The sequence below is a fragment of the Papio anubis genome, chromosome 1 (genome assembly GCF_008728515.1).
Source record: "Papio anubis isolate 15944 chromosome 1, Panubis1.0, whole genome shotgun sequence".
NCBI classification, from domain to species: Eukaryota; Metazoa; Chordata; class Mammalia; order Primates; family Cercopithecidae; genus Papio; species Papio anubis.
In genome coordinates, this window is record NC_044976.1 from 189,275,091 (window position 1) to 189,298,400 (window position 23,310).

The window sequence follows — 23,310 nt, forward strand, 5'->3', positions numbered from 1 at the left end:
GTAAGTCAACTAAGAGCTAGCTTAATAAGCTAGTTTAAACAAGGTCCAGAGCTAGAACTAAAATCTAGGATTCTTAATACTTATGAGTGCACTTTGTACTTGAATATCGTATTTTCAAAAGGCAGCTAGATTTCTCAAACATAATTTTTCTAAGAATGATTTGAGGAACTCCAATGCAGCATTACACACACACACACACACACACACACACACACCCTACACACATAGGATTATCTGCTTTAAGGACAAGAAACATATCTCCCTCCTTAAAATAATTTTGCTATCATCTAGGCTAATCTTCTATTATTAAAAGCCAAATACTTAACCACTTTAATAATAATTCTGGCTTATGATATGCTAATAGTGCTGCTATTAAACTACTAGCACCACTATTAATATTCTATCCCATTTTGAGGCTGTGGAGTATGTATGTGGCATACAGGAGAGTGGGGGGATGAAGCTTATGGGGACAGTGTTATAAATTATAATGCCTGTGATTCCTTCCAAGATAAAGATAGTTAATTACTGGGTGTAGCCTTATACACAAAAGGTCCAATATGAAAAAATATGGTAATTTAAATACCAAAAATAATTATGCTCAAACACACATTTTCCCATTCTGAAAAATTACTAAGCACGCCAGGAAATGTCTTCAAATAAACACGAATGTCACAATAGCAAAGACAGAAGAAAGTAATAAAATAGACAGTATCTATGAGGTAGACTTTCGTTTTGGCAGTAAAACAGTAAATGGACCAAATTAAAACATAATTAGACTACACTTTGGGATATTTATAGCAATATATATTTAGTCTCTAATAATATTTCTTATATATTCAAGTAATATATTGCTTTTCTACCAAATAATTTATGACAGTAAAAAGAAGTAATGTTTGAAGAAGGGGAGAGAAAAATTAAATTGAATTTGGTAAAAAATACTGAATATAGATGTTATATACCATCATTATACACTGTAATTAGAAATATACTTTAAAAATTTTTTCTCAAATTCACATGGCAAATCTTACTAAAACCTAGGAAAAGAAAATAAGTTGGCTTTCCATAACTTTAACAGTGACATCCTATCATGGATTCCTTCATTTTCATGCATTTGCTTCAAAAGATTGCTTCAAAAGCATTAAAAAGAATTTAAGACAAACATGAGGAAATATTGAATAAAAAATTATGGAAAGATTATCTATTAAAAATATGGAAAAATAAAAACTGCTACATTGGCCTGTGACTATAGCTTTCAACAAATATTCCTATCTACTTGTGCATATATGTATGTGTATTAAAATGTATACATATATATATAACCAAAGTAGTTTTATTTCGTTTTGAAAAATATGACATAGTGTGTTGTTAACTGAGGAAACCTAGTTACCAAATCAGGAACAGCAATCACAGCTCCACATAATTAGAAACACCAAGAATGTCTCTATCCTCAACAGATTTCTTAGGTCCTTTTAGGAATCAATAACACATATGCTATATTTTCTCTCTAATCACCCAATAAATATCTCCAGTAATTTTCAGGATTAACACAGGATAATATAATTTTCTCACTATGCCTTTCAAAGCATCAAAATCTCATTTTTGAAAGAGTATAGTTCTCAGGAATTGCAGTTCAAAGCATACCCACTGCAGGTCTCATTACATACTATCTTGAACTAAGCGGTTCATATTCAAATATCTTATACTCTTAAGTAGAGTTGTTCTAAGATAAAGGACTTGCAAAGTTGTGTAGGGAGTGTATCTAATGAAATATATAAAAATTAAGTCTACAATAACTACCTGATTATCCAAATCATTATAAGCTTATTATTTATTATAGGTAAGAAGTAGAGGTACCAAAAAAGTAACCACCTCTGGCAGAAAAGACAAAAAATGAGTATATATTATATCTATTACCTATTTAGCTATATCCCTGCCCAAAGTGTCCCCACTGCAACCTCGGGAAAGGCCTACATGATTCAGAGAAATGAAACAGTTAAGAGCTTGCTGTGTGGCAAACACATTATTCAAGAACCACTGCTCTACATATTTTGGTAGTTTCTAGGGATACCACAGATCAATGCTTTTAAACTTGAACTTAATAAAAAAAAAAGGGGGGCCTTTAAAATTTGTCTTCAAGCCTATACTTGCAGAGTAAGGTCAACTATTTGCAATATGGAGAAGAGTCACTGTTGTGAATAATGAAAGTTATATATAATACCCCCTCAAAAAAAAAGTTTGATCTGAATTATATTCCCAATATGCATGTACACTAATGGGAAGAAGCAACTCAAAGATTTTCTAAGTGGCCACAGAATGTCTATCCTATGATTCAGAGCTCTCTACAGGTAATCATTTCATACACAAGTCGCAAGTTCCTTTTTTTATACTAATATACTTAACCCTGCATTGCAATAAAATTCTATTTAATATCACATTATAACTTACGCAGGAGATGGAACAGGAGTTGAAACAGGAGTTGATTCAGGCATTTTAGGTGCAGCTGTGGCAGTGGCATTCTCAGATATACTTTTATTTCCTATTTTAAGAAAGATGCCCAATGTTGAGTTCAATTTTAAAAGCTATACCATGAAAATATTTTACTAAAACAAATAAATTTCTTGGAAGAGAAGAAAAAAGCCAATTGGTTTGCTACTGCAGACTTTTCTTAAAAAATCAAAGTTCTTTTAGGAAGAAATGATCATATAAGATCACGACAAGTAATACATATTGTTTCTCAATTTCTCAGATAATTAAATCAAGTCAGATGACTATGAATGTTGTGTAATCTTATGTGATTAATATGCCTTCTAGATACTGAAAGAGTTGTTGAAGAGAATGAGAAGAAATAAATGAGTCATTTTAAATGTTCACTTGGATCTAAGCATTTTTTAAAAAACAAAAAGGTAAGACTGTTTCTTCTTGCCAATAATATTCTTATTTGCCACTCTCTAAGGAAAAGATGGCTTTGTAAAATCAAGTAGCTATTTAACACATGAAAGAATAATATACTTGAAGTACCATTAGGACATCAAAATCTCAGCAAAGATATAAGGAATAAAATCATTGCTATTAATATTAGAGCCAGAAGTCAAAAAGCAAATTCATAAGTTTTATATAGACAGTATCCTTTTATAAAAAAGAACGTGTGAAATTCAAATAAACAATGAATAATAAAGATTGGTAAGTTCCTCTGAATTATTTCTATATTTCTAAACGTAAAAAATCAAATTTTCTTAACTCATTACTTGATTTTCCTAAACATAAGGACCCCTGGAGTACCAGCTATTTAAAAGACCCATAAAATGATTAGGTACCTTCTGTCAGGTCTTCAGTTTTTGCTCCCAGAATATTAGCAGCAATATTCACCATATTTAGAATGGCATCTAAAACAAAATTCAATCAGAAAAAATACCAAATACCTAAATATTCTAATATAAATTAATATCAGATAGTCAAAAAATCATTTAGAATGATCTTTTGCATTTTTTGACTGGTTACTTGTATTCACCTCACAACTAAAGTCCAATATAGGACACAAATAAATTTTAGCCAAAAGTGTAAAGCATGTATCTACATTTTTATGTTCAAAAGGAATTTTATATTTAAATACAGTTTTCTTTTTGAAGACGGAGTCTCGCTCTGTCGCCCAGGCTGGAGTACAATGGAGCAATCTCGACTCACTGCAACCTCTGCCTCCCAGGTTCAAGCAATTCCCCTGCCTCAGCCTCCCGAGTAGCTGGGACTACAGGCACATTCCACGACGCCCAGCTAATATTTTGTATTTTAGTAGAGACAGGGTTTCACTGTGTTGCTCAGGCTGGTCTCGAATTCCCGAGCTCAGGAAATCTGCCCACCTCAGCCTCTCAAAGTGCTAGGATTACAGCTGTGAGCCACTGCGCCTGGCCTTAAATACACTTTTCTTGTAAAACTACCCTAGACACTTTACCAAAACACTGTCTTCAGCATATTATAAATTCAACTATAACTCAACATACAGTCTGTACTGGGACAGTGAGAAAATGTGATGATCAAAATTCTTATTTTACGGAAAAACCTATTTTTCTTTAAAAATTCTCTACAGTTTAAAATAAAAAAGCAAACGCTTTTCCTACATTACGTGATTATCACAGGTAAAACAAAACAGAGATTATCCGAAAAAAGCAGAAAATATTTTCAACGATTAGCCTATCATATCTATGGTAATATGGTTAAATTCTAAATTGATATTGCATATAATCAAATCTCTTTGATGACTTTAAAAAACTCATTGGCCAAAACTGCAATCTTTTTAAATCATAAAGCATACAAATTCTTTAGTTAATTGGTTGGGGACAGGGATGGGGCAGATTAATGAAAAGTCAAGGTCATAAAGCAAAGTGTTGTAAAAAAGCAATCTGCATACCTGCTAACCCTACTTCTCTTTTGGAGGAGGGTATTTACATGAAAAAGTGGTACAAACCTCAATATCTACATAGATATATTTATACATGAGCATAACAAAATATCAGAACTCCATAAAACACTGGTACTGGGAATAGAAGACCTTCCTTCTAGTAATGTGATGTAATTTCAAGTGAAATTAACTTTTCATTCCCAATCTAACCTTTGAAATTCCACTAGAATTTAATTCTTTGGTATCGGGTACTCCTACTACTAAAATACTAAGATCTGGCAGGGGCTACATATTAATCATCATACATTATTTCTGTCTTAATCTCCTTTCCTAAAAGCGATCCACAGAGTATTCATCACTTTTTCAATGAAAACCAGAGATGTGAAAAGTAGAAAAGGATCTAAGAGAGAAAAATCTACTACATTAGGAAGGTTGCAAGTAAACCACAGAGTGCTGCCTGGAGCTCATCCTGTAAATACAATGCTTTAGGATGGGAGAAAGTAGTTGCAGATTTTAAACTGTTTTAAAGTGATAGCTAGGAATCAGCTATAATGTTGATCTTCACAAAATTATAAGTGTATACTCTGAAAGTCAACAAAGTAGTGGTACTTTGTTTCTAATCATTAGTATAACACACAAAGGTTCGATATTTGCCATTTTAAAATGCTTAAATAACATTTTTAATATTGTCCTTTGACCTGGCAAACTGATAAACAGAAGTGGCCTTGATTCTTACTTAAGCTAAAGAGATGCTGCCGTATGAAATAACAAAAATGGAAACTCCATATTCCCTCACAAACCAAGATGAAGTCTGGAATGGAAACTTATTTCCTCATACACCCTTTATAATGCCAACCAATACTGCAATATTATTTATGATCCCCCACCTATACTGCCACCTACAGTCAAAACTGACTGCTTCACAAAACTCAAATTGTGCAACCAACAGTTTATATACTTTGTGTTTCAAAGTGAGATCTTATCTGAGATTTCAAATTTTTTGACATTCATTATTAAATAATTCAAGAAGATAATGTATCTGTGTAACGAAAGCAGCTTTACAGTATTATTTCTGAACCTAAATTTTAACACCAGTACCTATAATAAAGAAGACCCTTCTATTCACCCTTTTAAAATATTATTTATTATCATCATTTCAGGAAACCTGGTAACAAAAGTAAAATGCAGCAAATTTCTTCTCAGTCCACTTAACCTAAAATAATTTCCCCATGTTTGCAGAACATTGCCTAATGTATCTTTTTTGAGAGAAAGCAGAATTGTGAATATTCTATTCTATGTTCAATTTGTATACAAACACATGATAGTCTGTATACGTCATGATTATCTGGCCATTAAAAACCTTCAGAATAGACTAAAATAACATCTTTGAATATAATTGCCAAACTAGAGATAAAAGTCCCTAATTTCTCCTGGATTTGTCAACTTTTAAATTTTTGAATTGGGCAACTTATTCATCCCACCTCATTCCTTTAGGAATAAAATGCTCCTAATATTTGGTCCTAAAGATCAAATATCTCCATATTATTTACTCAGTCTTCAGTGCTCCAATGGCTCTTTTTGATAAAGAAAACAAACATTTGTCCAGGCTGTTGAAGTTGAAGAGTTTATATGATACAACAGAAGATAAATCAACAAAAAAAGACTTCTTCCTATGTGTACTACCTATGAAGCATGCCCACATTTTCTAGGAAAATGGTCCTTCTAGCATCTACATTTTTTCCACAAAAATAAAACACTTTGACTTAAAAAGTAAAAACTACATTTTCTCTTAAACATACACATGCACCTATCTCCCTTTAGCAGATATAGTGATTTTAACAGAAACAAAAAACACATATTTAAGAGCAAAGGCAGACCTGCGCCAATATCAAAGCAGGCAGAGGTCTGGCAAATTCACACGACAAAGAACAAGAAAATCAAGAGTGATATGGAGAAATCTTGTTGATGTGAAAGATTTAAATGTTTTAGTTCAAGAATATAAACAAAAGAATGAGGAAAGCATACACATAAAGCCAAGAATGCTGCTCTAAGATAACAGCTTCTCCCTTTTTAGCAGTTAAGAAATTATATAATATCAAGAATGTTTAAATATGCAGTGTGCATGCTCTTTGATATCCAACTCTCAGCAGTGGCAAAGTATTCCGGTGACATATTTCCTATAACTACTAACTACTTGATAGCAAAAAGAAAAAGTAGTTTCTATTAAGATTAAAAACAAAGAATTCTAGCTTGTGGATACTATGTACACATTAAAAACAAGAAAAAAAACTACTTTCAAAATGGGCTAATTTCAAGCTAATTTAGAAAGCAGTGATGATTACAGTCAAACTCAGACATCCTTGTGCCAAAGACCAGTTCTTTGAATCAGAACTACTTAAGTTCTGATTCCACTTTATTATTTACTTCTTCAAGTTATACCACCTTGGAGGCTATAGCTAATTCAGTCCCAAACTCTTCAGAGAAGAGTAGAAGGACATAGATACAGAAGGCGGCAGTGTTAGGCCATGTCTATAAAGTTTTGTAACAATAAAGTCTTATCACTCAGCTCTTACTGCCTCTCTTGTTCTAAAACTTCAGGAGGTGGAGATCATTTTAAATCTCATTTTAGAGACTCAGCTGACATCCTCCCACCCTTCTTATTTCTCTGTATAAATTCTTTCAATACCTAGGACACTGGAAGATAATCTTGCCCTCCCAGAGTTCTGTAAAAGGAAAATTAACTGATATACCTTCAAGGAGAAAGATCCAAACAGAAGTATCTAAACAAGATTCTATCTCTAATTAATTGATATACTGATCAAAGACATGAATAGAAACAGGGAAATGTCTTCCCCTGATATATGACTGGTTTTTTTGTTTGCTTTTTGGTTTTTTTTTTGAGACAGAGTCTCACTCTATCTCCCAGGCTGGAGTGCAGTGGTGTAATCTCAACTCACTGCAACCTTCGCCTCCTGGGTTCAAGCAATTCTCTTGCCTCAGCCTCCCGAGTAGCTAGGATTACAGGCGCATGCCACCATGCTTGGCTAATTTTTACATTTCTAGTAGAGACGGGGTTTCACCATGTTGGCCAGGCTGGTCTCAAACTCCTGACCTCAGGTGATCCGCACATCTCAGGCTCCCAAAGTACTGGCATTACAAGCATAAGCCACTGCGCCTGACCTATGGTTAGGTTTTAACGGCCTCTAGAAGTTAATCACATAGGAAGATACAGCAAGAAAATCCAGAATGTCAACACACCTTTCCTTTATCTGAAACTACAGTAAGACATTATTTCCTTAAGGTGCCCTCTCTTTTCCAGTAACCACCAGAAGCTAGAGATCTTTTAGTCCGGGGCTATTTTCTGACCCCAGAAAATAGCTAATTCAACTTACTGAGCTACATAAATGACAGAATAATGACTACTATGTAACATACAGAATGCAAATTAAGGGAAACAAAAACATTAATATCCAGACAGATAAGACATTTCTTTTACTCCTAAAAAATTACATCACATAGCAGTGAATGAGACTTACTTTTACATCAATAACTGGATAGCTAGGAATCCTATTTAAATGTAATCACTAATATCTAGAAAGTCAGAAGCCTAGCAATAAAGTAAAACAAAATATACTGAACTGATATGTAACAAAGTTGAATATTACTTTGCAATCACGAAAGATTTTCCTTCTACAGGTATTTTTAACACTCTTTTTCCCATTCCCTAGAAAGTCCACTGAAATCTTCACTCTTCTATGGAGGGGGAAGGAGGCAAGAAAGAAAGAAAGAAAGAAAAGGCTAAAAAGAGAGATGAAAGAGGTGATTTTAACTCTATATACTGTGGCTACACAAAATATCAACTTAAGTATTTAGATTACTGGTTGAATATCTAAAAAAGTTATAAAGTCAATGTTCACACTGACATTGGAATTCAAGTAATTCAATTCACTAAGAGCAAAAAGTGACAAGCACAAGCAACTCGTCTTCTATTTTACCAAGATTTGTTTTTATTAAATTAATAATTTTCAAATAAAAAGAAAACTACTTCTAGTTAATTTTACATTTTTCAGAAATAATCAAAAACATCATTGAAATATACCTACACAGAATCTAACCATGAAAAATAAAGTGCCAGTTGGGTAATGGTCTTTTCAGTAGTCTCCTTAGTGAGCCTACCACTAGGCTGGGATTATATTTTGGAATAACAACAAACTAAACCACTAGTATATCTTATTCACTGCTTCTTAGTGTACAAAGAGTATATTATTACTAGTATTCTTATTGGTATTCATTACTATCATGGTAGGAGCACCCTTTATATTTTGTAACTAAATGGCAAACTAACCATATTTATAGATTAACTGTTGTATGGCTGTTGTAATAATTCTTCCCCCAAGAAAATCCACAGCCCTTTCTTCACTATAAGGAATTTGCCCCAAAATGTGAGTGCCTAATTAGAGTAGAAGAAACACCTTTATTATGCTTGCTTTTGTCTCTCTCCTCTTTCTTTTCATATATTTTTCTTATCGCATTTCTATAAAAATACTTTTCAAAAGACAGTATCTTTTATTTCAACTCAAAGTTCAATACTGGGAGAAGTCTCCTCAACCATACCATGACAAAATGTCCATGTGTATCAGAATGAAAAAGTTGAGAAATGCTTTAGTAGATTGAAGAGAAAATCCTCAAAATACTCACTTGTAGCAGAACCAAGAAGATTTTTTGAGGATTTATCCTCTCCAGTATTATAATCCAGTGGATAATCTGTTTAAAAAGAAAACAAAAGTAATTATGCTGAGATCTAGCTCCAATGATAACATATTTAAAAGCTCAAATTATTGTCCTGTCAAAGTCAGCTAACATTTAAAACATTTTATAATAAATATGAATCATATATCTAAAACATGTTCACAAAAAGCACATAAGATTAAGAAACCATTTAACAAACAAATATAAACCAAGGAAAATAACTGTAATGCTTACCAGAATTTTAACCACATTTATAAGACTTTTTTATTCAAGTTTTCAATATACTTTACCAACTCTTAGTCAATGTCTTCATTTCACGCTTGAGAAAATTTAGATTGTTCAAACAATAGTATAAGACATCTTAAAACAAGGACTTAAATTGGAAATGGAGAATGTCCTAAAACTTTCCTCCACCTCTGTAGAGTCACATGATTTCTCAATGGCTCACAGGAGGCCAAAATGTGCTTGCTCTTAGGCTCATGGGAAATCAAAGGAATTAAAGCTCATTTCTACTATTTCAGTATCTTGTGAGTTTAACAGATTTTTGGCCCTGGCATAGGGATATAATCATAATTTATACTATTAATATTATAGAAGGGAGTTTCAGTTACAAATAACTGATAAACTTGGAAAGCAATACGATTACAAGGCAATCATATTAGAAAACAGATTTAAGTAAAAGTTGATTAGAGTTAAAAGCAACAAAACAAAAGCCTGAAGACAACAGTCATATTGATTTAAGTAATCTATACTCCCCCATTACTATTCAATTTTTAAAAAGTAAAAAAAAATATACCTAACAGTCATCTGTTTGATGTCACTTACCATAGTCCTCATCAAATAGTTCCTGGCGTTCTGAGTGATACTGGGAATCAGCAATTTCTTCATATTCTTCCACCATGCTAGTGCCAAATACCCTATATAAACAACAATTTCATTAAAGACTTCCAAAACAAAACACTCATTAAGACTAATCTCTTCACAATATGACAAACATCAACTTTGGTCATATTTTGAGGGCCACTGGCTTTTGGACTTAAAAATAATGGCTGTTCCTTACATTTTAGTCATCTACGGTTTCAATTAAAATGTAACACTAATCTATTTAAGGCATTTAGAAATATAATGGATGAGTTTTTATATCAGTCTAAAATGTTTCTGTGTAATATCATCATAGCAAAATAGCAAGCAAGTTAAAACAAATATACAAAATGAGGTTGATTTTTAAAGAGGGTATTTTGACATTTTTCCAAAATGCATTCAAAAGAAAGAAAGTTTCAGTTTTTATTTCCATGGTATTAACTAACGTAAGAGAAAATTATTTCTTCAATTTAAATATATCAAAAATTTTGTTTATCAATTTTTTTAAAAGCACTCAATAAATGTATTTTGTTCTGCATTACCTTATAAGGCTTAATGGACAAAAGTGCTCTGATCCAAAATGTGATACCAACTCAACCTAAAGAAGAAAAGCACATAAAATGGGAAGCCAGCAGACAGCATGTAAGAACATCTAACAATATACTCACTTTCTTCATTATAACATTTCTAAACATTTCTATAAAGTCCTCATTTTCCCCAAAATCAATAATTGTAAAGTTTTTGTAATGCATTAATATGCCATGTCCTGTTATTTAATAGTGCAAAAGAGAAGGTTGCTAACCTTTATGTACTTGATGAACATCTGAAGCAAGAGAAAGGAAAAGAAAAAGAAATCAGTTCCAAAGTCTAGACATCATGCAATAAGCAACTTTAAATACTTGTAAATTATGTTGTATAAAGTATAGAAAGCAATGTCATGTGATGGATAACACTGTAGTATTCTTAATTCCTTAAATAAAAGCAATGATTTAAATTTTTGCCATCACAACCTGAGAGTATAATCTAAATGACTGCAATGAAATAAATTAACTTTAAGGTTATAAGTTAAATGATCTGCAAGCCATTGCTGTTATTTTATATAACTGTTAGATAGAAAGCATTCTAAAAGCAATTAATAAACAGTATCTAGAAACAATCTTTTACTTTAAGTATTACAGACACGTATCAAGTATATATCCATATATGAATTTATTGATATATATGCACATATACATATATATTGTACACACATACATATTGATAACAGTCCATTATGAAATGGTATTTATACTTGTATACTATTATATATAACTTATTTCAGGGAAAGCATGAATTTTTGGTATGCTATGTTATTTCAAGTACAACTTACAGAAGTGGAAGATATATATCAATTGGTCTTTCAAATGTATACTATTAAAAAGTAGTAGATTTGGGTGTAGTTCTTTTAGGATAAGGAAAATCCAGGTAAAAAACTTATATAACATTATTACCATAAAACGAAAATCAGAAAGTAATTTTTCCCTGCTTTTCATGAGTTGTAAGTAAATGTTTCTTGCTTTTAGACTCAATTCTACCAAAGAGGGTTTTTTATAAAACTAATATTTAAAATGCTCTATAATCTCCCACCACAAAAGGAAGAAAGTGGAAAGTTTTGTAAGGCATTTTTTTATGTTTCCAATAAAATATCCTTCCATTATTAACAAAGTAAATGGTACAAAGAATAATTCTCTAAAATTATTTCATTTGAGTTATCTTACTTGCAAAATTAAATAAGATTTTGTTACCTAGTAAATGACTTTTAACGTTTTTGCTTCTTCGCAGTGCAGAAAGTGTACTGTATAAAGTCATTAATTGTTTCAGCACCCATTTTAAAAGGAATTGAAAACATTCTTAATTTTTTTGAATTAATAATTTTATTGAATTATTAACTGAGAATATCAACTGTATTTTAAAAATAGAATTTAGCATTTTTATAATGAGATTAAGAATACTACAAGTTTACTTATTAACAGAAGTCGATTTAAAACATGCTTTAAAAAGAGATGGTAAAATCACAGAAGACAAAATTAGGTAGCTGTAAGTTCTCACATTTAAAGAAGGACAGAAATTAGAACTGCGGCCATTCCAAAAATGTCATAATATTAAATCAATAGTACTTTAAGATATGGCTATAATTTTAAAGAAAAAAAAAAAGAGGGAAGGAAGGAGTAAGAACTTTCCCTATTTTGTCTAACCCAATTCAAAAGTGGTAGTTTTACTTGATTAGCTGGTAGAAGCAGCAGTGGAAATACAGAACATCAGTGTTTAAAAGTCTGTTTTATTTGAAACTGGTACTTGGACACAGAATATTTCATTTGGCTATACAACGAAAAAGACAAAAGCTGTAACAATGCCAAGTAAGTGGACATTAAAGATGAAATGATCTAAGAATCAGAGTCTAATAAGAAATTACACTTGCTTTAAAGACTTCACTTACCAGCAATGATTTCAGTTTCAAAATAGAAAGAAATATACTATGAAGATGACATTTTGCATAAAGACTCAAAAGACTTAAATAGTTATAATCTGGAATTTTATCAGAGCCATAAATAACAAAAAGCTGGCCTAGGCTTCCAGCAATACAAAAGGGAATGTAGCAATATTTCACTCATGAAGTAATATACCCAAGTAAGAACTATCTATTAAGTGGTATAGTATAGTCTATTTCTTAATTTTTCTGATTTCTAAAAAGATGAGGTGTATGAAGTGTGAATAACACATATATTTTCAATATAGAACATAGTCCTGTATGTGTAAACATTACCTTGACATATTTTGCATACATCTGTTCATCTAAAGGAAAACTCTGTACATTCCGCTCATCTCTACCATGAAAAGTACCCAGCTTAATCCACTTATTTGTTGGATATCTACAAAATATAAAAAATATGTTTTTTAAAAATTATAAACCACACATTGAGAGGTTCCATCATATTTTCAAAATACAATTTTTTTCCTTTCCAGGTGAACATGCTGGCTTAACAGTTTAATACATAAATACATACATTTAATAAATACATTTTCTTTTCCAACTAAACTGACAGGTTTCTCTTTACGAGGAAAGAATGCCTTGAAAAATCACTCCATTACTAAAAGGTAAGACTAGTGCCACTTCTTGGGGTTTGGGAGGAGGTTTTAGAACAGAAAGTCACCAAGAGACTGTCTTGGAAGAAGGTGGCACAACTCTTTACATACTGACATGTGTGTAATAATGTAAAGTATAAATACAAGTACTGATGGAAAGAGAAGGGGAAGAAAAAACTTTTAAAATCACATCTGAGTTTGATATATCTGTTTCCCTTTAAAGGGGAATTTAATATCTAATATAAAAGTCTAAAACTATTGTATCTGTTTACTGAAACATTATAAGAACTCCTCAAAATAATGAGCCCTCTCACTATATTAAAAAAAAAATACACTTTACTTATCAGAGCTGTGTATGTTCATTTGACATATAAGAAAATTGCAGCTGAGAGAAAAGGAAGTGATCTGAGCAAGGGTAGTGGCAGGATAACAGATAGAATTCTCCAGAGGTCTTGAGAACTAATTTCAAAAACTGTATATATGCAATGCTGAATGTGAGGTGAAGGAAGAAACATCAAGGAAAACCCTTAATGATCAATGACAAAACAAAAGTGCCATAAATAAACAGCATCCTACATGGCATATCGTGGACACTCAAAAAGTATTTATGAAATGATGTAACACCTCTGTTGAACGAAAAATAACATGTACACATTAAAAAAGATATGTGTAAAAGATGAGAGTATTTCCAGGATGTAAAAAGTAAATATTTTTATAGAATTAATAAATAAGTGCATAGTAAAGACTGGAAGAAATATATTAAAACGCTAATAAGGGCTATCTCTGGTTGACAAAATGCAGTTCTAGTCTAAATTCCTCACAACATGTTTATTTCTTTTATAATCACACATGTATAAAAAAAGTTTTAGAATATATTTTAATAAAAATATACCTCATAATATAAAATAAAGCACCTATACATGTATGTTTTTAATAACTTTTAAAAGAAATGTTTAGAAGCAAGAGAGCATAATGACTGAAAGTGAGGACTTTGAAGTCAAGAGTTGTAGTTCTGAATCTTGGTTCTCAAACTCACAAGTCATGTGACCTGGGCAAGCTACTTAATCTCCCCTTTTCTGTTTCCCCACACTATAAGAGTATAATATCATATGGTTATGTTTAAAGCATCATATGAGCTAATCAAAGTGAAAGGTAAGTGATTAACAAGAGCCTACAATGCAGTCGTATTATCGCTATTACAAACTGACCTTTAAAAAATAAATGGACTGAAGTCAAAATAGTGACCCACTTTTTTGTTTTATTTCAGAGATCCAACATAGACCCTACAGACACAGCTTTAGAATTTACCTGTCACTGATAGAAACCAGAAAATCTTTAGGAGTAGAAGAAAATAATTCATAATTTGCAATATCAAGCTGCTTTACTTGAATTGGTTCACAAAGTTCAATAACAAACCTTCAAAAAGAACAAAAGACAATTACTTAAACCAATCAACAGTTCATTTTAAATATGACATTAACAGTTTCCATAAATTAGACTACCATGAAAAGTTGTTCATTAAAATGTTAAGGAGGGTATGTAGCCTGAGTTGTCTATACGAAACATCTTTAAATACTTCCCAAGGATATCATTAGTGGGGCAAAAAAAAAAAAAAAAAACCCTGTAAATAAAACAATATTGATTTTGCTCCACCATCGTTTTTAAAAGATTCTTTTTTTAGATAACACTCATTCTTGGAGAAGGGATGACTTTCCTAAAAACAGACAGTGATGGTGTAAAATGACTAGTCTGGAGGACAGTTTGGCATATACATTGCCTTAAAAAGTTATCATAGTCTTCGATTTAGTTCTCAGAAATTTATCTTAAGGATTCAAAGCTTCAGATGTCCACCTTTGTATATATATTTTGCTATATTGAAGCACACCAGTCTATAAGAGCGGGGGAGGGGGGGAGGAAATCAACTTAAATATTTAGCAAAAAGAATTAACAAATTATGGTTCATCCAGACAATGAAATACTAAGCAGCCATTAAAACTGGTACTAAAACCTATTATTTCATTTACATAAAAATCTAGAGACTGTAAACTACTTTACAGTAACAGAAAGCAGATCTGTAATTGCTGTGGGAGAAGAGAGTTTGTGAGAAATTACAAAGAGGTATGATGAAACTTTTGGGAATGATGGATGTTTGTTATCTTTATGGTGGTGATGATTTCAGATACATAAATGTCAAAACTTACCAAATTATACACTTTGACATGTAGTTTATTGTACATGCAATTTACTGTATGTCAACTATACCTCAATAAAGCTTTTTTTAAAATGATGCTATGATTTACATTTATTAACATGCAAAGATGTCAAAAATACTGCTGCTTAGGAAAAAATTAAAAGTATGGTTCCATGTGCATAAAATTGAATATAGCACAGCATTGGGGGAAAATAAATACCCATGACATCTAACACTCTAATCACTGCTTTGATAAATTATCAAAGGAGATTTATAGAAAGACAATTAAATGCTAAATAAATCAAAAGCATTATAATTAAGATAGTGTTTAATCTTGGAGAGCAACAGACTTAAGTCCCAGGAGATGGTTAAAAAACAAAATCAGGTTTCAGAGAAAGGCTCATGAAGAGAGGAAACTAACACCTGCTGAATGCTTACTCTGGATCAGATACCATGTTTTATGATTTTTACCCATCCTTTGATTTAATTCTTACAACCAAATTGCAAGGGATATTATCACCATTTCATAGAATAAATCAATAAACACTAATTGACTACTTCACATTTTTCCCCAGGATGTAGCTGAGCATATAGCCGTCCATCAGAGACTGTATCCTAAGCTCAGTCATGTTTATTAGTTCTCAAGGGTCTATCTAGCCAGCATGTTATGACTAAAAAAGTAAAATGTATTGGCTGGCTGCAGTGGCTCACGCCTGTAATCCCATTACTTTGGGAGGTTGAGGCGGGCAGACTACTTGAGGTGAGGAGTTCATGACCAGCCTGGCCAACATGGTGAAACCCCATTTCTACCAAAAATGCAAAAATTAGCCAGGCGTGGAGGCGGGTGCCTGTAATCCAAGCTACTTGGGAGGCTGAGGCAGGAGAATCGCTTAAACACAGGAGGTGGAAGCTGCAGTGAGCTGAGACTGTGCCACTGCACTCCAGCCTGGGCAACAGAGCGAGACTCTGTCTCAAAAAAAAATTACGAAAGTAACATGTAATAACAAGGATCAGAAATTTTTTAATGGAAAAAAAATTGGTAGAGAAGGTCTAATTCTCCATAGAAACCACCGAAGAATCTGCATATTAATTACTAGAAAATAAGGCAATATAAGAAGGTAGTCCGATATAAGATCCATATGTAAAAACTGCATAATTGTATACAACAAAATGTAATTTTAAAGAGATATCATTTACAATAGTAACAAAACAAAATTTTTTAAAAAGCTGCCCAGGAAGAAAATTAACCAAAGATATGTAATGCTTTCACGGAAATTTTTTAAAAAATAACTTTATTGAAAGACATTAAAGACAACAAAGAAAGATATGCCCTGCTTATGGATACAAAACCTCAGTATCTGAAAGTCATTTAAAGATCCAATAAAATTCCAAACAAAATTCCCATATGACATTCAAGGAATTCAAAAGGGAAAGTCTAAGATTTATTTTTTGACTGATTTTTTTTTTTTTTAGACGGAGTTTCACTCTTGATGCCCAGGCTGGAGTGCAATGGCGCAATCTCAACTCACTGAAACCTCCACCTCCTGAGTTCAAGCAATTCTCCTGCCTCAGCCTCCCGAGTAGCTGGGATTACAGGTGACTGCCACCACACCCAGCTAATTTTTTGTATTTTTAGTAGAGATGGGGTTTCGTCATGTTGGCCAGGCTGGTCTCAAACTCCTGACCTCAGGTGATCCACCCACCTCAGCCTCTCAAAGTTCTGGGATTACAAGTGTGAGTCACCGCGCCTGGCCAACAGTCTAACATTTATAAGGAAAACCAGAAGCAGAAGAATAGCCGAGTGAGTCCTGAAGTACAAAACTTGCCTTATCAAATATTAAGAGCTACAAAGCTAAGTGGTGTCATTGCAGGTAATGGTAAATTGACCAATGAAAGAGAACAGAGAATACAAAAAAACAAAATGTATATAAGGGAACTTAACAATAAAGGTTGCATTCGAAATCAGAGGGGAACATGTAAACTACTGAATAAACAACTATCTAAACAGAAAAAATGGGGAGAAGGAATGAACCCTTCCTGTATACCATAAATAATATAAAACTATAAACAATTTCAGGAGAATAAAAACCTAATATAAAGTGCAAAGTTTTTAAATTCTAGGAAATACATGAAATAATATCTTTATAACCTCAGGGCAGGGAGAAATCTCTGACATTAAAAACAGAAAATCCCAACATTGTAAGATAGATAAATTCAACTATGTGAAAATTAAAATAGTTCGTTTCCTCAAAAGACACTATAAGCCACGTGCAGTGACTCACATCTGTAATACCAGGGCTTTGGAGGCTGAGATGAAAGGATCACTTGAAGCTCGGTGTTCAAGACTAGCCTGGGCAACATGGCAAGACCCTGTCTCTGCAAAAAGTTAAAAAATAAATTAGCTGGATGTGGTGGCACGCTCCTGGGAGACCACGGCACTGCACTCCAGCTTGGGCAAAAGAGTGAGACTCTGTTTCAAAAAAAAAAAAGGGCGGGGGGGGGGCTACTATAAAGAAATTAAAAGGACAGTCCATAAACCAGAGAAGGAAGATAAGTGTAACATACACAACTTAAATGTCCTATCCAGAGTTCTACAAAATAGACTAAGTTGTGCCCATTCTATAAGACAAAATGCCAAGTCTACCTAGACTTCTACTAGACAATAAGAAAAATCAAACACATAAATCAACAGAAAACAGAGGAAAAGATAGACTGCACATGAGAGGAAAAACTGAATGGCAAACACATGAAGATATGCTCAATCTCATTAGTGATCAGGGACTGACACCTCTCTAGAATACAAGTGCCATGGCAACAGAGATCTCAGTTTATGTTGTGAAAAAATGTTTTTCTAGTATCAGTGGCATAACAGGTACTCAATAAATATCAAATCAAAACATGAAAGAATAGGAAGACTGGGTATTCTAAAATGTCACTTAACCCAAAATTCATCTACAGAGTTGATAAAATTCCAATGGAAATGTCAGCATTTTTTATAGCACTTAAGATAATTCTAAAATTTAAAAGAAAAAACAATGGGGCAATAACAGTGAAGACACTTTGAAGAGGATGAGGTATACAAATTCACTCTTTTAGATGTTAAGACTTATAAAGCTATTGTTAGACAGTATGGTCTTACTGTTCCCTTAGATGGGGTTGGGGGGGGGGGAATCTACTTAAACCAGGTGAAATCAGTTAAAGATGTTCTGAGGCTCTTGAATCACACAATGAAAAGACACATACATAAATGTGCAAAAAGTAATATATAAATACATACCTATAAACATAAATATAATCATGTGTCACTTAACAGGGATACATCTGAGAAATGCATCAGTAGGTGTTTTGTCACAATCACAGAGTGTACTCACACAAAGCTAGATGGTATAGCTTATTTATACATCTAGGCTATACAACTATTGCTCCTAGGCTACATACTTGTAGAGCATGTTGCTGTATTAAATATTGTGGGCAACTGTAACACAATGTTAAGTATTTGTATGTCTAAACATAGAAAAGGCATAGTAAAAATACGGTATTATAACCTACGGGACTACCTTCATACATGCAGTCCATCGTTGACTGAAATGTGTCATTATATGACATATACCATACATGCTGTCTGGCAGAAACATTAAAATACAAATGGGTAGCTATGATCACTCATTCTGCAAACCATAATAAACAAATGACTGCTTCATATGACTTCATCCCAGCATGGCTTTGCTTGAAATACAAAATTTTTGAGCATAAAAATTTGTCACTGACAATAGAGGCTTTTACAAATAAAAACAAAAACCTCAAAATATTTAGATTATGATCTCAAATAATCATTTCTTCAATTCAATTTACAAATTGAATGGCATAAGGAAAAATTAAGTTTTCAAAATCCATCCCTTACTCCCCCCCCTTAAGTAGTATGATTCATTTTCAAGTGGAATCTAAACGTGCACATTTCCAAAAGAAATGAAAGCCAAGAGTAGAAAAGAATAAGCATTATTTTTAAGGTTTAAAGAGTGCCTCCTCATCACGCTACCTGACTTCAAACTATACTACAAGGCTACAGTAACCAAAACAGCATGGTACTGGTACCAAAACAGAGATATAGACCAATGGAACAGAACAGAGTCACTCAGAAATAATACCACACATCTACAGCCATCTGATCTTTGACAAACCTAGGAAAACAAGAAATGGGAAAAGGATTCCCTATTTAATAAATAGTGCTGGGAAAATTGGCTAGCCATAAGTAGAAAGCTGAAACTGGATCCTTTCCTTACTCCTTATCACAGTGAAAGATTCAAGATGGATTAGAACTTAAATGTTAGACCCTAATACCATAAAATCCTAAGAGGAAAACCCTAGGTAGTACCATTCAGGACATAGGCATGGGCAAAAGACTTCATGTCTAAAACACCAAAAAGCAAGCGGCAGCAAAAGCTAAAAATTGACAAATGGGATCTAATTAAACTAAGAGCTTCTGCACAACAAAAGAAACTACCATCAGAGTGTGAACAGGCAACCTACAGAATGGGAGAAAATTTTGCAATCTACTCATCTGACAAAGGGCTAATATCCAGAACCTACAAAGAACTCAAACAAATTTACAAGAAAAAACAAACAACCCCATCAAAAGTGGGCAAAGGATATGAACAGACATTTCTCAAAAGAAGACATTCATACAGCCAACAGACATATGAAAAATGCTCATCATCACTGGCCATCAGAGAAATGCAAATCAAAACCACAATGAGATACCATCTCACACCAGTTAGAATGGCGATCATTAAAAAGTCAGGAAACAACAGGTGCTGGAAGGATGTGGAGAAATAGGGGCCTTTTACACTGTTGGTGGGATTGTAAGCTAAGTTCAACCATTATGGAAAACAGTATGGCGATTCCTCAAGGATCTGAACTAGATGTACCATATGACCCAACCATCCCATTACTGGGGATATACCCAAAAGTTATAAATTGCTATATAAAGACACACATGCACGTATGTTTATTGCAGCACTATTCTAATAGCAAGACTTGGAATCAGCAAATGTACATCAGTGACAGATTGGATTAAGAAAATGTAGCACATATACCATGGAATATTATGCAGCCATAAAAGGATGAGTTTCGTCCTTTGTAGGGACATGGATGCAGCTGGAAACTCATACATCATTCTTAGCAAACTATCACAGAACAGAAAACCAAACACCGCATGTTCTCACTCATAGGTGGGAACTGAACAATGAGATCACTTGGACTCAGGAAGGGGAACATCACACACGGGGCCTATCATGGGGGGAGGGGGGAGGGATTGCATTGGGAGTTATACCTGATGTAAATGACGAGTTGATGGGTGCAGTAGACCAACATGGCACAAGTATACATATGTAACAAACCTGCACGTTATGCACATGTACCCTACAACTTAAAGTATAATAAAAAAAAAAAAAAATACAAATTCTCAACAGTGCTTACAAATGGGAAATAAAATGACATGTCATTTAAAAAAAAAAAAAAAAGAGTGCCTCCTTAAGTTAAAAAAAAATTTATTAATTCATTAATTCATTCAATCTAGTGAATCAACACGATGGTGGTTTTCCTCAGTTCTTTTTCAAACAGCTGCTTTCTGCAATAAAATCAAGTAATCTAATAGAACTGTTAGTGTATCACATTAATTTCCCCCATATATCTTTTCCTTTTCCTATATACTTAGTTAATGGCACAATCATAGATCCAAGCAGTGAGGCCAAAATTCCAGGAAATTTCCTGGGTGCCTCTCTCTTCTTCACATCCAAATACCAACCAAAAGCTGCCAATTTTAACTGCCATAAACCTCTTTCAGATATATATTCCTCTCCTCTGAATCCAACTTGCCTATGTCTTAATTATAGTCCTTATTTCTCACTCAGGTTATGACAATAGGTTCCAAACCATGCTTACAATTCCATTCTGTAGGCCACCCTTTGAGGACAAGCCTTCCTAAAATGCCAGTGAGATCATGTCACTTCCTTACTTAAATCAAATACTGTACTTCATGGTCTTTAAGTTCAAAAATGTTTAAGTTGGGTATACATAGCACCGAATGGCCTACTTATAGATAAATGAATGCTCCAGGCTTATGTTCCACCCCTACTCTCATGGCACCTTTCTTCTTGTAATACCTAACAGTCACCCAGAAGAAACATACTCCTTTTCAGCATTACCCCCTTATTCTTACAGTTCCTGAATACTTCTGACTCATTCATCTGCCACTTCCTATTAATCCTTCAAGGTTCAGCTCAGGAATTACCTCTTCCAGGAAGCCTTCTCTCATCTCCTCTTCCAGTTACACATCATCACTCTTTCAATAACACCCTTTCAACAGTACTTTTTATACCATTTCATAATTGTTTAACCAGGTCTGTCACTTTTTTCTTTTTGTGACCTCCTCAAAAGGAAAGGAAGGCATTCTGTCCTCAGTTTTGCATAGTATCAGCACTAATCAATCATAAATACTTGTTAAATGATTAACCCTAATGCAAAAGCTTAACATAATATGCATATATATGCAGAATGTACTCTTTAAAACTGTCTATTACTCACCAAATTTTAGTGCTGCAAGGATTCAACATATAAAGATCCATATTTTCTATAAGAATAGCAGATGTGCTCTATTTTAAAAAGAGGAAAGGAAACAAATTACTTTAGGAATAATGAAGAAAGTATTTATTTTAACTTTAAAGTTTTCTAGGACTTCTGTATTTTTAGATCTTAAGTACACCTAAGACTTTAAAACACTCACTTGGGAAAAAAGCATAAAAGTAGCTAAGATTCACCATTCATGGCTACAGCATTAAATTAGTGTCACGACAGTACATTTAAAATTCAATGTCTGTTACTTTAAAGAAAAAAATAATATTTTAGTTCCTTTTTAAAATTTCATACGGTTTTTAAAAGTTAAAAAATGCAGGGTAAAATATATCAGTGAATATAAATAAGAATTCATACAAGATAATGTTTTGAAAAGCATATTCTGCTTTTGTTAGGGAATAAGGAAAATATCTCACATTAAAATATAGTTCCCAGTAAACAAATGCCTATATTTTTAAAAGTTGTTAATTTCCTATATATATAAAATTTTATACTTAAGTACCTACCTTGGCTTCTGGATTAGCTGCTAGAATTTTGGCACCGCATTCTACTGAGGCATAATTATTTCGATTTTTCTGGACCTTTTTGGTGGCATGTGAACCTCCATTAGAAGATGGATGCATTGACTGACCTGCAGACAAACCTTATTATAAATATACATATATTTGATTATGACTGAAAATACCTCTAGCAACACTGATCTCAAAAGCAATAAGCTGTCTTCTAGAAAAGAATAGGTTTTAACACTTGAGAGAATATTTTAAAAATTTACAAAAAATCAAAGTGCTCCACCTCAACAGCTTTAAAATATCCCATCCTGCCTAACATGGTGAAACCCCGCCTCTACTAAAAATACAAAAACTAGCCGGGCGTGGTGGCGTGGCCTGTAGTCCCAGCTACCGTGGAGGCTGAGGCAGAGAATGGCCTGAACCTGGGAGGCGGAGTTTGCAGTGAGCCGAGATCGCTACGCACTGCACCCAGCCCGGTGACACAGCTGGCACTGGCCTCAAAAAAAAAAAAAAAAAAAAAAAAAAAGAAAAAAATATCCCCAGAAACAAATTAACTACAAAATTCTACATTAATTTATGTCTAAGTAATATAACTCACAAAATGAAGCTTGTCCATGAGAATCAAAGCTTTCTGTATTTACATCTATTATAAACATCTATTAAGGATGTATTTTTTAAATTATTATTATTTTTTTACGCTCTGGGGTACACACGCAAGACGTGCAGGTTTGTTACATAGGTAAACATGTGCCACGGTGGTGTGCTGCACCTAACAACCCATCACACAGGGAATAAATTAACTATAATTTTAGTCACCCTCCTCTCCCTCATAACATAAGCAAGCTTTTCTTTAG

At 33.2% G+C, this 23,310-nt stretch overlaps 1 protein-coding gene across 4 annotated transcripts in view; it reads right to left on the reverse strand.

Annotated features, from left to right (window-relative positions):
- The window catches only part of SUCO (SUN domain containing ossification factor), an 84,081-nt gene that overhangs the window by 24,114 nt on the left and 36,657 nt on the right, over positions 1 to 23,310 (reverse strand). For 3 of the 4 annotated variants that reach the window (XR_640927.4, XM_003893572.5, XM_021930510.2), the window contains 10 exons: positions 22,454 to 22,578; positions 21,900 to 21,967; positions 14,435 to 14,542; positions 12,807 to 12,912; positions 10,806 to 10,826; positions 10,546 to 10,601; positions 9,968 to 10,059; positions 9,092 to 9,157; positions 3,315 to 3,383; positions 2,446 to 2,536 (listed from right to left, as the gene is read on the reverse strand). Coding sequence is in view for 3 of the 4 variants with exons in the window: in XM_003893572.5 (XP_003893621.1) it covers positions 2,446 to 2,536; positions 3,315 to 3,383; positions 9,092 to 9,157; positions 9,968 to 10,059; positions 10,546 to 10,601; positions 10,806 to 10,826; positions 12,807 to 12,912; positions 14,435 to 14,542; positions 21,900 to 21,967; positions 22,454 to 22,578 (802 nt within the window). In the remaining variant the exon portion in view is untranslated. The remainder of the gene's footprint in view (positions 1 to 2,445; positions 2,537 to 3,314; positions 3,384 to 9,091; positions 9,158 to 9,967; positions 10,060 to 10,545; positions 10,602 to 10,805; positions 10,827 to 12,806; positions 12,913 to 14,434; positions 14,543 to 21,899; positions 21,968 to 22,453; positions 22,579 to 23,310) is intronic. The other variant, XM_009194240.4, reaches the window with a different exon arrangement.